We start from the raw sequence: 18,001 nt of genomic DNA on the forward strand, positions 1-18,001 counted from the left end.
CCTGCCCACCCACCCCCCATTAAGTCTCATTGCTATGAATACGCAGTATTATGCTTGCTGACTTGCTTCTTTGTCCCCCCACCCAGACCAGATGAACAATTTAAATGTAGAAACTGGGGTTCATTCCCCAATCCTGGCACAGGGCTTGGCATACAGTAAGGGCCTGTTAATTGGGTGTCGTGTACAAATTAATACTGATACCTGGGAGAGAGGAGACCAGGCCTTTTCCTCATTATTTCCTCATAGGCTGAGTGCTGGAAAGACTCTCTGAACCTTCCCTGAATAGACCTAAATCCAAGACTTTCCCGTCCCATGAAAGAAGGAAAGTGGCCCATGGTTTGCTTTTCCTTAGTAAGTATTTTGAGTTCCTGGAACTTCGTTGATTCATACACACAGCAGGCAATCAGTGAGCTCGTAATCTTTCTCTACCTGTCTGGGTGGTTTAATAAGGCTTACCTGCTCCCCGGAAAACCACAGGGAGGAGCCCTGAGGTAGGTTTCAGGAGACATGCGTTGGAGTCCCAGCTTCTCAGCAAATCAGCTGAGGGCAGCCCTGCCCGTCTCGTTCAGATATTAGGAGGAACAGATGAAGTCTTAGGTATCAAGGTGACAGAAACCTGAAAGTAAACGTTGAAAGTATCAAGCAGCATTCTGGAGTGTTACTTTACCCACCAGATACTTCCACCCGTGCTGCTGAGGCATCAGAAGGAGAGGTGTCATAAGGAGTAGATGCCTTGCTTGGTCTGTTGTACTCTGTCTTCATCACTCACTGGCTAGAAGAGGCAAGTAGGTGTGTTAAAGTAACACAAGCAATTGTACAATGGGCTCGGCAAGCTGGAAGGGTATTACTCACGTTAAGTCCAAATGGGTGTTTCTGATTGGCAGGTGGCTTTTCTCCAGGTTCAGGGGCCCAGACTCCTTCCATCTTGTGGCTCTGCCCTCCACAGAGCCTTGGACTCCTCTCCTGGATGCCCTTGCTCTGGCCGACAGAGAGGTGTGTGCATGAGTCTACCTTGAAAGTGGTGCCCATGGTAACAAGAACCTGCCCACATTCCATTGACCAGCCTTGGCCATGCAGGAAGGTCGGGAAGGCAGCCTCTCTGTGCACCCAGGAAGAGAAGAGACCATGAATCTTGGTGCATGCAGAAGGTCCCCACCAACGTGGGGACCTTCTGCCGTGTAACTGGCATTCAGTCCCCTGTAGTCATAGGACCATCTAGCATTAGACCTGGAAAGAGCCCCAGAGATTGATTAACAAGGAAGGCATTGTAGTGACTTAGTTACGTACAAGAACGCAGAGAAAATACACATGGATGTAATATCTCAGCTCTGTTCGCTCATCGTATGACCTTGAACAAGTGGCTAAACCTTTCAGATGATGAATGCTTTCATCCATAAACAAGGCGGTCCATTGTCCCTAAGCCATGGAGTCAGTGTGAATATTAAATGAGAAAGTGCCTGCCAAGCTCCCAGCATGTTCCCTGACCCTAGTGAGCACTTGATCCTTGAGAGTCTTTTATGAAACCCAAACTTTGTCTTAGGAACCGGAGAAATGACTTGCTCAAGGTCACATGGAAAATGAGTGTCTGAGGGAACAGGTCTCCATTTCCAGTTATCCCCATAACCTCTCTCTGTAGTTTTTCCTGACTTTGAACAGAAGTCCACTGGGCTGGTGCCAGGAACCTACTTCCAACCCCTCTGAATCCTCCGGCCTGACCAGCCATCATTTCTGACATCTCAGGGGTCACTCCAGGCCACTGTCCTTAAGGATGGGAAGAAATAAATGCAGACTGCTTAAAGGGTCATTTTCCCTTGAGTCCAAATCTTCCTGTGCCTCAGCTGGCTACCCAAAGAAGCAATTTAGCAAATGCATTTTATCTCAGGAGAAATCGGTCTTTTGTTTCTGTGACTTGCTTGTCAGGAGCCTACTACTCACCCCGTGGCCCCAGGATGGAGTGCGGTAGCGTCCAGGCCCTGTTAATGAAAGCCCTCCTTCCAGCTCAGCATCTCCTAGAGAAATCACCCATGCCCTGGGTGGGAAAGGAGGTTGTTTCTAAGCTGTTCCCGCCTTCCCCCTGAGATAACATCAGCCATGCAGTCAGCAATAAGAAATCCTAGATTAGAATTTGAAAAGGTACATAATGTAATCATAACATTGCTTGGGTTTTGTGTAGCACTTTACAGTTTACAAAGCACTCTTACACGCATTAGCTCCTTTGAGAAAATTGCAGGGAACTTGTTAAGGACAGAAAAGTAGAAAGAAGCCAGTACAATTCATCTGTGAACCTACCAGTCAGAGAAAAGCTTTGTTAACATTGTAATGTGTTCCCTTTGGTCTGTTTTCTATGTGACTTTTTGTTTGTTTGTCTCTCTGCTCTATGGGATCATACTGCAGATGCATTTTTATGGCCTGCTTTTTCATGGAGCATTGTGTCTTCCACCGTCTCTTTGATCCTTGCATCCATCCCCTGGGAGAGGAGTCACCACACTGCAAAGATTGCCCTGGTGTGAGGTCCCAAGACTGGATTCTCAGTCCAGAACTACTTCTCCCTAGCCGTGTAACTGGCAGATTTTTGAAATCCTCTGAGCCTCAGTTTCCTCCTTTGTAAAACAGAGATGTGTGCTCAAGGATTAAATTGATAAAGCAATCCACCTGAAAGCATTTAGCACTGCACCTGGCACGGAGCAGGTGCTTCATCCATATTAGCTGAGCAAAGGTACAAACCGCCATGTTGAGAATGTTCATAACATTAAACTCAAGGAAGGCAATCTGGTTGGTCCAGAGTCCCATAGATTTTGACATCATATGTCGGACATCATAGTTGATGTGCTTTTGCCACAATACCCAGTGTGGTTGATAGACAACAGTATTCCCTAGACCCTACCCCTAAAGCACTGTGATGGCCACAGGTGACCTTGGGATGTGGATGCCACTGAACCACATCATTGGTACCAGGAAGTTCATAGAGGCTACTTATCCCCCAGGACTGCTGGTAGACCCTCCCGACCACGTCAGGCCATGCTCTGGTAGTTCTGGGAGCACTTTCATTGGTCACTGTTCCTTCTTTAACATGAGTACATGGCTGTGAGTACATCCAGTAGAGGCCTGTTGTGTACACAGGGTGCTCTAGATGTTCTAGGTACAGGAAATTGAGAGATGAATGCGATACAGCTCCTGCCTTGAGGAACCCACTATATATGGGTACTTTTCAGAAAATGGCTCCTGGAGCTATTTACCTTGGAATGTTGTTTTTTTCCTGACTCAATACACACATGCATTTCTCATGCTCTGGCCACTAATTTCCTTTCTCACATGGTGAGGATACCTTCTCTTTGAAGGCTCATTAAAGAAAGACCCCCCACACACACACACATCTATACCCATCCTCACATGTTCCCACTCCTGTCTTCACTGAACTGAAGCCATGCACTCCTGTCAACACATTAAAAACACCACACAAATCAACCCCCCCCCAAAAAAAACAACCCTGCTTTTGCAAAGAGCTTTGCAGATATTTATTCTCTAAAAGGGAATAATTGCGAGTGTTCTTTTGCAGTGTGGGTGAGAGAGAAGGAGGGTATGAGTTGGTTAAGTTCCCCACTGGGGGGCTACATTATAGTTTCTAGGTATATTTGGGTTCCTCAAGGAGGAAGGTGTGCGAATATCTCCACCACTCATGAGACAGAAGTGCTATCCAGGCTCAGCGAGACTCCTGCTTTCCCTGCCCTCGCCCTACTGTCTCCTCCAGGTGGTGGCTGAGGACAGAAAGCATCCACCCAGGTGTCTCCCCTTCTGAACTCTGATAACCACCATGGTAAAAGATGACGTCTGCTGTGTCTTTATTCCAAACACTGTACTCTGCACATGCAGAATCTCTTGGAACCCTCCTACAACCCCCTGGGTAGTTCCTATTATCTTCCCCATTTTACACTTGAGGAAGTTGAAGCTCAGAAGGGTTAAGTACCTCACCCACTCGCCCAAGACTGTACAGACAGGAGTGGGATAGAACCCGTCACCTCAGCCACGGTGCTTGTGTGCTTCTTGACGCAAGGCGGAATGAGCATCTTTCCTGGAGAGGTAGCTCGGTAGTAGAAGGACAACAGGCCCCAGTTTGACCTCCCTGAGTGACCTCAAGATCTTGAAACTGCTTTTCAGCTGTCAAATGAGGCTGCACATGCCTCACTGGAGGGCTCCAAGGGAAGGGATAACACGTACCCAGCACCTTGCACAGAGCCAAGTGCATGCTTGTTTGCTGTCCAACACATTTTCAGCCCTCACAGACCTTTGAACTGCAAATATCGGACCAGATAATGGGCTTAAGGATGATCACCTTCTATGCATAACATTAGAGGATACGATGGGAAAATTAGAAAGACAGGCCTTCTAATGATTACAGTCTTCGTGTAGCAGATATTTCTCATGCATGCAGCACATGAATATTAAGCATCTGTCATACCGTGGGCACAGTGCTAGGGCCAATGGTAAAGTGTCACTGTGTCACCAGGAAAGTTGCCCTTAAATAATTTCAGTTCAAATTGACAAGTGCTTTAGTGGAGTTATGAATTGAGGGCTCTTGAGGCGCGGAGAAGTGGACCAGCTCTACCTGGCAGGGCTAACAGAGGTCTCAGACGAGGTGTCATCCAGGCTGAATCTTGAAAGGTAAATAGAAGGTCCCCTAGTGGAGAAGAGCAGGTGAGGAGAGTAGAGAGGGAAGAACATATACAGAGTCACAGAGGGAAAGAGGGAAAGGCAGGTTCGGGGAGCAGAGAGATCCCTGGTGCAAATACAGAGGACACGGGGTTGGGGGTGGTGGTGATGGGTCAGAGAGAGAGGATATGATTGTCAGCAAGGACCTGGATTTAATCCTGCAGGTCAGAAGGGGTCCCTTGGCTCCTAGAATATTAGACGGAAGGAGAAGTCCCATGTCCTGGGCTTACATGAATCTTCAAATAGGCCAGGACTTCAAATCAAACTTCAAAAATGGAAGAGTCTCCCTGATTGCATCCTTGTTAACAGTTAAAAATCTTCATGATGGATGAGAACATCTCCTCGATCACTGAATCTCCACTGATCCCCCAAGTGGCATTTGGAAGTAGGTGGGTGCATTTGGAGTTGTACGAGGCTGTCTGGAGAACTCTACAAGCATTTAGTGGGCTGGGGCCCAGGAGGCTAACTGTTCGGGGATATATGGGACAGGTAGCATAATGCAAAAGCTCCCTGCACAAAATGCCAGTGACCCCCTGTCGGTTATCTATGGCTCCCAACCTCCTGTAAAACCTCAGTGGAATACAGTGAGAAGTGTTTATCGTGGCAGCTGAGCTGAGCTTGGCTGGGCTTGCTCCCACACCTGGGGCAATTGTAGAGCTTCTGCTCTACTCCAGGTGTGTCTCATCCTCCAGCGGGCCGCCCAGGCATTTTCTCATGGTAGTGCTGGAGGTTCAAGAAACACGCAGTTTGGGCGCCTGGGTGGCTCAGGTTCAGGTCATGATCCCAGGGTCCTGGGATCGAGTCCTGCTTCGGGCTCCCTGCTCTGCGGGGAGCCTGCTTCTCCCTCTCCCTCTGCCTACTTGTGTTCTCTCTCTATCTCTCTGTCAAATAAATAAATAAAATCTTAAAAAAAAAAAAAGAAACACGCAGTTCTTGAGGCCTAGTCTCACTATTAGGGCAGTGTTGCTTCCTTACCATTTTATTAGCCACATCAAGTCTCATGATAAAGAGTAGAGACGTGGGAGGGGGTGAAGAATGGAAGGGATTAACGCAGTCGTGTGCCGTCACACATATCTTGAGAAATAAGGCTATAGTTTAATCTAGCTATATCTATGAAGACAATGGTTTTAACTGAGACAGGGTCATACAGAAGTGAGTTAATATAATTCTTGTTTACTACACTCTTGGCTTGGAGATTTAAAATATATGTACACATTCTTCTTGGAAAACTGGTCTGTTACATTCAGCTAGATTAGTAGCTCTAGCCATGTAAACTATAATCTACATTCAACTATCTGCCATCGTGTAATGGACTAGGCTGATGTCACAGAAAAAATATTAGAACCAGCCATATGACCTTTGGCAAATTCATTTGAAATATAGTTTGCATATAATAAATCCACCCATTCTAAGTGTGTAGTTTGTTGACTTCTCACAAATGTATACACCCTTGTAACCATGACTGTAACCATGACATAGAACATTTCCATCCCCCAAAAAAGTTCTCTCCTGCTTCTTCCCAATCTATCCACTCTGCCCCCACGCATTCAGTGATCTGATTTCTATCCCTATTGAAGTTCTTTTACTTTTTCATCGCAAATCATCTGTGAAGCAGGCCCAGTCACCCCTGCCTGGGAGGGATATGATGGGGTTGGCATGACATGGTTGTGGATTGGCAGCTGCACATCCTCAGATCTGGATATTGTGCTGTTGGCAGGTCAACCTGTTGGCTTGTTGATATTGTCCTGTTGGCAGGACTGTTGGCAGGTCAACCAGCTCTTGCACTGGTTGGGGTAGGAAGGCAAGTAGAGCTATGTAAAGAACTTCTACCAGCAGATTAAGGGAGCAGGACTTCCCGAGAGTTAGAAACAAGAAAGAAGAGTGGATGCCAAGACTTGGATGAAATGAAAGGAACAGATTTTTAAATTTTGTTTATGGGTTGGTTTAGTCTTTTTCTTCAATACCTGCTACAGAGATTGAAGTCTGTAGCTCTAGGCAGGAGAGAAGCTCATGCAAAGGCACTGCCCCATTTGGATTTTGGTACTTTCTTCCCTGTTATTTGGAATTGTACTAGGTCACCTACCAAAGCATTTTTTGTTTGTTTTTAAGGAGTTTGTGGTTGCTTATGTATTTGTCAGTGGTGACCACCATCATTCTCAGCTAAGAGGGTGCTTGTTTCTCAGATGGTGAGGACAACTGCCCTTCATCATTGCCTTTTTAAAATTAAAATGCAGAGGAAACTAAAACCAGTGATCCTGTCCTCCCATGTTTGACCCATCACCAACATCCAATGAGTAACCATCTCAGGCAAGGGCAGGCTCCTGGCTCCTTGGGGCTTCCCTTCTTGGTCCCATACCCTCTTCTCCTACATTTCAGCTCCAGAAGCAGCTCTCTGAGCTCGATGAGGATGACCTGTGTTATGAGTTCCGGCGAGAGCGGTTCACTGTCCACCGAACCCACCTGTACTTCTTGCACTATGAGTATGAGCCCGTTTCGGACAACACGGATGTCACCCTGGTCGCTCAACTCTCCATGGACAGGTAGGCAGACGGGCCCTGACCTCCCCACAGCCCCACCCTGCTGCTCTACACCCAGTCAAAGGGAGAAGGGAGAGATGGTCTGACAGACTTAGGCTTGGGTCGCGCTCCTCTCCAGCACTGAAAACCAAGGGCTCTTGTCTTCCGGTGAGGGTGGTGGTTTTGAGAATAAAAGAATTGATTCTAAAGAGTAGAGCTCTACTCAAACTACCTTAAGGAAAAGGGGTGTATTGTAGGGAAACACATATTCTGGAACCACTATCACTGCTGGAAAGCAATTGCTGTTTCTTTTCCTTCGTGTATTGATGCAACAAACATCTACCAAGCCTTTATCTGGAAGTATTGATGTGATCCCCGCCCTTATGTGGCTGACACTCTAGTGCACTGATTGTCAACCTTGGCTGGGGCCAAACTGAATCACCTGGGGAGCTCTTAAAACAAATGCACCTTCGCTCCATTGCAGACCAGTTAAGTAAGAATATTTGTGTGGTGAAGACCTTGCATTGTTTTACGCCTGTGGTGTGCAGCCAGGGTTAAGAACATAAGTACAGCGGTATGAACAGAAAATAAATAGTTGAGTAAAATTATTATAATTGTGATAAGTTCTTTGGAAGGAACTGAGATTGATAATAACAATGTCAAGAGAGGGACCTTCCTTGGGATGTGGTCAGGGGAAATCTAAGGAGGGGACATTCCTCCAGAGACCTGAAGGAGGAGAAAAGGAGTCAGGAATGTGAGTTGCTGAGAAAAAAAAATTTTTTTTCCAGGTGGATAAAATAGCAAGCATAAAGGCCCTGTGGTGGGAGGGGGCTCAGACATTCAAAAACGTGGTAGAAGAGCAGTGGCTGAGGCAAAGCAGGGATATGGTGTGAGATTAAGATTATAGAACATTAGAAACTCACCAAAACATTTTGGATTTTATTCTCAGTGTGGTGAGAAGTTACTGAACACATTTACACAAAGTTATATGATCCAATTTATGTCTTTGAAAGCGTCTCTCTCGTTGCCAGGGGTGTGTGGATTCAGAGCCCCGAGGTCACCCCCTCAAGGCTGTACTTTTCCAAACTGGGTGTCCTGTGTGTCTCCCTCCCACCTCGGCCCACGAGCTTTCTCTTCGATTTACACATGGCCCACACTGGCTCCCTATCCCCAATTTCCTTCCTTCCATTGCCCCTCAGCTCCCACAGTTAGGCAATCTGAGTGGCTCATTCTGTCTTTGAGTCACCTTGGAGATGCCTGTCCAGTCTATGGCTGCAACTCCATGGGATGTTTCCAGGATTAAATGAGTTCACGCCTGTGGCGTGCTGAGAGCAGTACCTGGTACACTTGTTAAGTGTTCAATAAATACCGCTTGTTATTAGTGGGGAGGGAGTAAAGCATGGGCAAACCAGTGAAGGAGCAAGCACTCGGACATGAAAAGGTTCACATACAGAAAGTGGTCTGGGAGTTGGGAGGAGTGAGTAGAACCTTGCATCCAGAGACATCCGGAAATGAGTTATGTAGAGCATAACTGATAGAAGCAGATTCCTCACTTTGAGAGTCCCACTGTGCATTGGCGGAAGCTCACTGGTGAAATTCAATGGCTCCATTGGCTGGGGTTTTCCTGGAGGTTCATAGGCCTCAGGACCTCTGTGCGGAAACACAGAGAACTTGCTGAACATAACAGGTAGCAGGTAAAGATGAGCGGGGACAAAGGGGAAAAGCACAGAGCTGCTCGTACCAGCTCCATCCTGACCTGCTATGTGACCTCAAGCAAAGTCTTTCCCTTCTTGTGGCCTCAGGTTCCGAATCTCCAACATTCACGTGACCGCTCAGCAAATACTGTGTAAGCATCTATTACTGTGGTGTGCCAGGCTCTTGTGAAGCTGGGGATATTTATAAGAAGACCCTATTTTTGCTTTCAAGGAGTAGATAGCATCTTCATGACTCAGTGTACTAGTTATCTACTGTTGTAGAACAAATTGCTACAGATTTAGCAGCTTAAATAACATTTAGTATCTTGCAGTTTGGGGGGTCTGGAGTCTGGATGGGTGCTAGCAGGGTCCCCTGCTCAGCTCCCAGGACTACCATCAAGGTGTTGGCTGGGGCTGTGATCTCATGGGAGTCAGGGTCCACCGCTAAGCTCATTCAGCTTTTGGCAGAATTCGGTTCTAGGACTGAAGTCCCCGTTTCCTTGCTGGCCATTGGCTGGGGTCCTTCTGAGCAGCAGGAGGCCACCCTTAGGTCTTAGCCATGTTGCCCTCTGACAGCATGGCAGCTTACTTCTTCAAAGCCAGCAGGAGACTCTCTGCAGGCTGTTCCATCACGTAACCCACAGGAGTGGCATTCCATCCCATTACTGGGTTCGGCTCACACTCAAGGGTGGGGGTTGTACAAGTGTGTATGCCACGGGGCAGGATTTGGGGGGGGGGGGGCAGCTTAGAATTCAGCCTGCCCCAGACAGGTAACAGGTTCTTACTCTAGAGAGATTCTGTGGGAGGATCCCCCAGCCCGTCTGGGCGGTGGAGAAAGGAAAAGACAGGGAATGGGTCCAAGGGGAGGTGTTGCCTGCATTGAGTTGGGGGCGCGAGTAGACGGCCAGTAGAAAGCACACAGGGAGAGAAGGTGGAGCATGCAGCATATTCAGGGAACAAAGAGGCCCCCAGGCCCGCTGGGAACACACAGGCTCTAGTGTGGTTAGAGCTTAAGGCGTGGGTGAGAAAGAGGGGAGCAGATGGGTTTACAGAGGGCACAGGGGAAACCAGGACAGGTGGCCTCCCGCCGGCTCAAACCCATCAGTGAGGCTCCATAAGGGACTGAGCTAGACCAGAGCCCCAGACTCACGCCTAAACTTCTGTGTCCCTTTGGCTTCTCACCCAGCCTTCAGTTTGGGCGCACACACTCCCCCACCAGGCAGCACTTGAGCGAGCGACGGGGCCGTTAGCAGACCTCTCTTCCTATGTCTCTTCTCTTATCCTCTCTGCCATTTCAAATGAAAATAAAATCCAATCCTTGAGATTCGTGCTGAATGATGGCTGAGATTAGTCTTCTGTTCTTCAGGCAACACAAATGCCCTTCAGGCCCCTCAGATGGGTCACCTGAAGCTCAGAGACTGCATCTGCCCAGGTGAGTGAGTTCCAGATAATTCCAGGTTCTCACCTCATAGAGCATCCCTGGTTTTTCTTGGTCCCGTTCACGCCTCCTGTTCATACGTTCCGTTTATCAACAAAATATGCTGAATCAAGATTAGTAGCCAATGGGTACCTCCAAACTCAGGAGAAAATGAAAGAGATAAATCCAACATGCTTTCTAATCAGAATCAAGTGGCCTGACCTTGAATAATTTGGTCCCTGAAGTCAGGCCCTGTGCGGTCTTGGTGGCTCTGCCACTTCTTGGCTTTGACCCTTGGACAAACCAGCTCTCCCAGCCTTGGTTTCCTCATCTGTAACCCAGGAATGGCAATGACAGTAGCCCCCCCCGCCAAGGTTGTTGTCATGACCAGGTGAGATCATGCATAGCCAGGACTTAGCCCCAACATACAGTCAGAGACTCCCTATCATTTGATAGCACCGTTGACCAAAGTCTTCCTATTTGTGCTCCCGCACAAAAGGCCACTAGACTCACAAAGAGCTCCGGGTTCAAATCCCACGGGCTCCTTTACTCCTCCAATGGTGATCTTGGGCAGGTCATCAACACCTTTGGTTATCTTTCTCCTTCTATAAAGAGAGTTAATACATATTTGCCTCCTAGGGTCCTGATTAGGATTAAAGGAGAGACTGTGTTCGAAAGCCTTTGGCATATATTTGCATTCAGTGAATATTTACAGATCTGAAAACCCTGACCACAGCATCTGCACATGGTCGGTATTTAGGAGAGGTAAAGTGATGCAGGAAAACAAAAAGAGAAATATCTGGGTTCAAAGTCCAGCTGCACCACTTACTAGCTGTGTGAATTTGGGCAAGTTACCCAGGCTTTTTGAGCATCATCCGACTTATCTGTGAAGTGGCAATGACACCGTCAAGGTCACAGATCGGTGTCTGGGTTTTATAAAATAAGAGGCTCTAAAGTGCCCAGTGGGTGGTAGGTCTACAGCAAATATTAGACTCCCTTTCCTTCATAGTTGTTTTTTTTTTTTTTTAACCTCTGTGCTAGCTATGGAATTCGCAATCTGGAATGCACAGACAATTAGAAAGAAAGGTTTTTCAGTTATTAACACCCCAAATCCATCCCTCTGTAGACAGTCGCCATCAATAAAAGGATACAGGCAAAACAGAGCCCCTCCCTTCTAGTGCCGGCTGGAGGCAGGACCCCCGGCAGCACCTTCCCTCCCAGCCCGCTTAAAAGAAAACCCTGGCCCCTCTCACGTCTGCCGCAGACGCTAACCGCAGAGCCCTTCCCTTCAAAGCGCACGCATCCCTCGGCATGGCAAGCGCACGATTCGCCCCTAACGCGTTGTGACAAGTATTGCCATCCTGACAATACCCCAGAGAGCCCGAGGACTTCCACACCCTAACGCAAGCGGCTTAGCAGAACATAATAAAAAATCATAGAGCAGTACCACAGGCTGATGGAGATGGTGAGAATTCCTCCTTCTGCTCCATCCTGCACATCCAATTATGATGCAGCAGGCTGACTGGTGCCTGTTGGATTGATTTTTAATTGAAGAAACATTTCAGGTGTGTTTGTAAACCTTTGAGTCAGAAGCAGGCCCTACGTGAATGCCACAATGAATTAGGGGAGCTGGTGTGTGGGCTCCTGTGCCCGGGTCCCTCTAGAATTCTGTTGAGAAAGAATGAACGTTGCCCGCTACAACCGTGGAGCCAGCTCCTCTTCCAGCACGCAGGAGACCGCCCTCCCATCCCAGCAGCAGGTGAGAACGGTCTCGGGACAGAGGGGGCTGGCCAGGAGGGCTCCGGGTCACAGCATCCTGGCCATCTGGCCAGGAGACGCTTGCTCTTCTGTGTTCCTTTGACAAAGTTATCGAAGTACTAAGTGCAGCTCCAGGGGATCACGTGGCAGATGGGTCTTCTCTGTTTTCTGTGAGCGGAGGAAAGAGAACGTTAGCTGAGGTAAAGGGGCCCACGCTTTAGATCACCCGGGAGCTCGTTGGAAATACAAAATCTTGGTCCCACCCAGACCTAGCCGACGGGCACCTCTAGAGTGGGGCCCAGGAATCAGTGCTGTAGTGATCTTGAGCATGCTTCAGGTTGAAAAGCACTGTTCTAGAAAGTGAAAGGGAACTCCCTTGTCCATGTAACAGCCAGAGTGATCTTCTAAAAATAGACAGATCTTCCTTGACTTATGGTGGATGGGGTTATAGCCCAATAAACCCATCACCAGCTGAAAATACCGTAAGTCGAAAATACATTTAATACACCTACCCTACCAAGTGTCCTGGCTTAGCCTCGCCAACCTTAAACGTGCTCAGAACACTTACATTGCCCTACAGCTGGGCAAAATCATCTTAACACAAAGCCTATTTTATAATAAAATGTTGACTATCTCATGCAATTTATGGAATACTGTATGGAAAGTGAGAAACAGAATGGCTTGTCTGGGTGCAGAATGATTGTCGGTGTATCAGTTGTTGACCCTGTGATCCCGGGGATAACCGGGAGCCGTGGCGACGGCTGCCCAACATCAAGAGAGAGCATCCCTACTGCATATTGATAGCCTGGGGGAAAAAATGTAAATTCAAAACACGAAGCACGGTTTCTACTGAATGCATATCACTTTCGCGCCATCGTAAAGTTGAAAAATTATTAAGTCAACCCATCATAAGCTGGGGACCGTCTGTCTATCAGGTCAGCATCTTTAAAACTCTCCGATGATTTCTAGTTGGCATTTAGGATAGTACTACAGCTGCCGCCGTGGCCTTCCTGGCCCCATGTCACCTGCCGGCTCCCCAGCATCTTCTGTCCTCCTGCCCCTCACTCGCCCATCTTCCCCTCTTCTTGCTTGAACACGCTACCCTCAGTTACCCCAAGAGCTGCTCCCTCTCCTTGGAAAGCTTCTTGCCCAGACTTCCTCAGGGCTGGGTCCTTCTCCTTATCCAAGTCTCAAATTCACATCCCCGGCAGGCCTTCCCTGGCCAGTCCTCAGGGTTCCCCCATCCTGTTCCCTGTTCTGCTTGCCTCGTTAGCCCTCACCCCCTCGGAATCTATCTTGGTTGGTTCTGTGTCTTCTCCCTCCACCAGAAAGAAGCTCCGGAAGTTCAGGAACTTTGTCTTTCTCGTTTGTCCCAGGGCCCAGCACATACACCTGCACAGAAGCATGGTAAGCGGGCTTGTCAGTAGGGGCAAACCCCGCCGCCAGAGCACTGTTTAACACCTCTGCCTGTGTCCTGTGTGAGCAAGTCACAAGGCCATCCCAGAATCAGTGTGGGGAGTATCCGCAGAGGCTGCAGATTGAGAGAGAAATGATTTGTAGCCATTTTGTGATCTACGGAGGTATTACTGTCCACGCTATGCACATGTGGAAATGGAAGCCCAAAGAACTGTCATCTCTTCACTCGATCTCAGCCAAAGGAACTGTCAGCTCTTGCTCAGGGATGCTGACACAGCTCAGAGTTCAGCCCCAGTTCTGGCTGACCCGAGAGCCCACCGTTGCACCTCCATCCCATGCAACCCGCCTTGCTCTCATCAGCTGCCTTGTAGGGAGGGAGCTCCCCAATCCAGCGGAGGCCAACTGGCCTTCTAGAATTCCTTCCAACCCAGTCTTGTAGGTTTCTGACTTGGCTGCCTCCCCTGTCCCCTAGACAGAGCGCACGAGGCTTCCTGGCTCAGTAGGGCTCCCAGGGGTAGCCCTGGCTTCCAGCTAGACCGTCCCGACATCTCTTTGGCCTTTCTTGAGCCTTTGCCCTCCTCTTGGCAGCGTGAAGTGATGGTGGGCCCTCTGGGGACACGGAGAAGAGCATGGGACCCAGAGTTGGGACAGTGAGTCCCAGTGCTCACTAGCCCCTCCACTCACTCACCCAGTGCTCTTCATGCTCCCCTCCGAGGCTGAGCTTTTTCATCATCAAGATGGCATGGTCAGACCAAGAAAACCTCTACAGTTCTTTCCAAATGGAAAATTCTGTCGTTTGGGAATTAATCTTTGTCTCTTGAAACACTCTCCCTTGTCCCCGGTCCTTGCTGTGCTACATACTTTATCATCCGGTGTAAGAGACCAAAGACCGACTCAGCACAGAACTCCGTGTGGACGCGAGCCACACAGGACAACTTTAGGGTGCAGGTGTGGGGACACACAGCCAGGAGAAGGGTCAAGAGAGCGGCAGGTCTTTGGGGCAGACCCCCAGAGAGACTGAGGAGGAGGAGGAAAGAAAGCACAGAAGCTGACCCCAAGGGAAGAACACATTCGTGTCTGGGGAAACGGCAGTGGAGAGAAGATCCTTGGGGACATTTATCCCAGCCTGCCCCGCAGGCCATACGGAACACCAGTCTGGGTTCTGGGCACTGGGGTCAGACAGACCTGGGTGTCAATCCAGCTCCCCCGCTGTGTCACTACGTGACTCGAAAGAAGTCACTTCACCTCCTCGAGCTTCCTTACCTGTAACAGTGATGAGAATCTCAACTTTATAGAGTCAGTGTGAATGCTGAAAGCAGTAACCGTGGAAATGCACCCGGCCCACTCCAAGTAGCAGAGAAACGGTAGAGATTTATTCTATCGCCATCACATTTTATATGTTGTCATCATTATGATACATCTCAGTCTGTCGCTGTTGTTCAGGTCCCGGCAGGAAGCTTGGTTTTGAGGGAAGAGAGGTCGCAAAGCTGGGGGCTGGTGGCAGACGGGCAGGAGTGGCTGGGTCACCTTGACTCTTCCCTCGAGGAGGTTCCACGGAACATCTGGCACCATTTCCGGTAAAGCCCACGCAGATATGATGTTTCCCACATCAGCAGCACCTGAGAACCTTGAGGATCTTGTGTCCCTGTTCTCACGCTAAACCCTTGGCAGAGCTTGGAAGAAGAGCCAGCTTCCCTTGCTTCTCTTTCTTGCTCCCTGCTCAGAAAACTCAGACACAGAGTCAAAATCCCAGGCAGTGGGGGGGGGGGGGGGGGGGGGCGCTCCACCATGGGAGCTGGCCTCTCTTCCCGCCAGACACGCGTGCCTCCCACACGGGAGCTCTTACATCCACATGTTAGAAAGCGCTCTTGCCCTTCACTCCCCAGATCTCAAAGGATTTGTACGAACAGCTGTCCCTTCCGAATGCACAGTCCCCTCCATTTCACAGACAGCGAAAATGAGGTGCGGATGGGATCACTCAAAACCCCAGGTTCTCGGAGCCCAGCAGAGACCCGGGCCTGCGGCAGAAGCCGAACGCAGATCCCAGGGCAAGTCGGCCTTGTGGAGAAGGCAGAGCCTCTTAGAAAACTGGCTCCGGGCAATTTGATTAGTAAGTGTTCTAAAGTATGAGAAATGGAGGGCATTTTACCCTGATGAATATCTTAATCCTCCATCATGAAAGAGGAAGCAACTCCTGGCAATAGCAATTCACAGAATTACAGAGAGGAAACTCTGAAAGTCCATCGAGAAAGCCATTGACATAAGATAGGTGTGCCCATTTTCTTTTGTTTAGAAGCAGGGAAATGCATGGAATCTATTTCCTGGTAATTGTCCAAATAAAGTGGGCATTCCTACCAGGAGACCGCTGATTATGTACCTCTTGCTGGGTAGGGAAAAAATTGAAATAGGCTTTTGCGGTTTCTTAACCATAGATCTGATCTGCCAGGCACTTCTAATGCCTTTGGGGGGAAAAAAAAATCTTCATAGATTTCTCTTCAAACATTTTTGTAGAATCCTCTCCATTGGAAGCACCTTTTGGTTTTTTCTCTGGGCTTTCTTCTCCCCCCCCCACCCCACCCCTAATCCTTGGCACTGTGCCTTTCTTGTAGCCTCGAAAAATTGGCCGGGACCCTGGGGCAGTAAGGGCTCTGACAAATGAAGACAGCATCACGCCAGGCACACTTTTGTCCCTCGCGTTCACGTGTTTTTCAGTTCCCTTGCCAAACGCCCAGTGTGTGTTTGTTCTCACTGTCGCCAAGGCCCTGTCCCGGTACCCGTCTGGACGGGTCTGGTCCAAGTCCAAGGATCCAAGCTGACCGGACATCTGGATCCCCAGTTTCTCCATCAGGGAAATGAGGGAAATTACAGCCGTGCACAGGGTTGTTGGGGGAGTTCTGGAAAGGGTCTGGTGCATAGTTAATGAGTTGGTGATCATAGTTGTCATCACTCGTGTTTTAATGCTCCTTGTAACTTAGGGCCTCGGTTTGGCTAAATCTTCTCTGCTGGTCCCTGCTTTAGCAGAACAGGGCAGCTGCGAGACATCTTTGCTGAGAGAGGAGAGGCATAGGTATTGTGAGCCGGAAGGGGACCCTTACATCAGTTAATGTAACCGTCCCGTCCCCCATCCCCCCCCCATGGAAAAAGGAGTCTGAGAAGAGAACGCTTACAGTGGGATGCGACTCTGTCGGTATCCCACCTTCATCTGGAAGCAGATAAAGACAAGAAACAGCCAGGTAAGTGTGTTTATGCCGATTTTAGAGATGAAAGGAACTGAGCTTTGGGGGTTGGCCCCCATCACACAGTGATGAAGGTTAGAGCAGGGACTTGGATTTGGAGCGGGCTGACCAGGTGTCTGTGGAGGTGGCGTCCGGCCCCAGGAGGCTGGCCGCGTGGCGCGTGGCCCAGGTCCCCACGGCGGGCTCAGCTTTCCTGTCTCCTCCAGGCTCCAGATGCTCGAGGCCATCTGCAAGCACTGGGAGGGACCCATCAGCCTGGCCCTCTACCTGTCGGACGCCGAAGCCCAGCAGTTCCTCCGCTACGCGCAGGGCTCCGAGGTGCTCATGAGCCGCCACAACGTGGCCTACCACATCGTGTACAAGGAGGGCCAGTTCTACCCTGTGAACCTGCTACGCAACGTGGCCATGAAGCACGTGGGCACGCCCTACATGTTCCTGTCTGACATCGACTTCCTGCCCATGTATGGGCTCTATGAGTACCTCAGGTGAGGCCCGGGGGACACCGGCTTGGGCGGCACCGGGACTAGAACACTCCCTGGGAGCATCCTCCCGTCCAGGTCTTCCCTCTTAAAGATGGGGCAGCTGGGACCCAAAAGGGGACTGCACCCGCCCACGTCCACCCAGAGATAGAGCGCTGCCCACCGGGTTTGGCAGGGCCATTTAGGCAATCTAGTGTCCTCGTTTTCCTGACGAACAGGCCAGAACCCCACTTTGCATACCGAAATGTTAAAAGTGGCAGGTGGTCTCAGACATGTCTCTTTGGCTCCCGGTCTAATGCTCTCTCTCTCTAGCTGCTAGGGAAACATGTCCTCCCTCTTCCAGTTTGGGATCAGATGACCTTCATCTAACCATTCTAGAAAGATCACTTCCTATTCTGTAAAACAAAGCAAAGTGATGGTGAAGGCTAGCACTGTTCTGAGTGCCTGACGAGTAGGAGTTCATTCCCACCCGCCGCGGTCCCTGGGCCGGCCACTATTATTACCTTCATTTCTCAGACGGGAGTGTGTGGGGCTGAGATCGGGAGCTGTGAGCCCACGGTTACACACTGACCCACGTGGAGGCCGGGGTCAGCCAGTCCGACTGCAGAGCCGTGGGCTGAGTCGCCGTCTCAGCTGCCTCTATGACTCTCCAGTGACCCGTCCCAGCTCTGCCCACATGGCAGGGCAGCCGTCCAGCGGCTGGAGAAGGCCCTCAGCCCATGGAAGGCTGGAGAGCTGTGTGGGGAGCGACATTTGTTATGGAATGACAACCAGTCTG

The 18,001-nt window shown here is 49.6% G+C and overlaps 1 protein-coding gene across 5 annotated transcripts in view; it reads left to right on the forward strand.

Annotated features, from left to right (window-relative positions):
* The window catches only part of LARGE1 (LARGE xylosyl- and glucuronyltransferase 1), a 376,695-nt gene that overhangs the window by 330,730 nt on the left and 27,964 nt on the right, over nucleotides 1–18,001 (forward strand). For all 5 annotated transcript variants that reach the window (XM_021687613.1, XM_044915822.1, XM_044915825.1 and 2 more), the window contains 2 exons: nucleotides 7,084–7,247; nucleotides 16,951–17,229. In XM_021687613.1, coding sequence (XP_021543288.1) covers nucleotides 7,084–7,247; nucleotides 16,951–17,229 — 443 coding nt within the window. The remainder of the gene's footprint in view (nucleotides 1–7,083; nucleotides 7,248–16,950; nucleotides 17,230–18,001) is intronic.

This window comes from Neomonachus schauinslandi, chromosome 5 (genome assembly GCF_002201575.2).
Source record: "Neomonachus schauinslandi chromosome 5, ASM220157v2, whole genome shotgun sequence".
NCBI classification, from domain to species: Eukaryota; Metazoa; Chordata; class Mammalia; order Carnivora; family Phocidae; genus Neomonachus; species Neomonachus schauinslandi.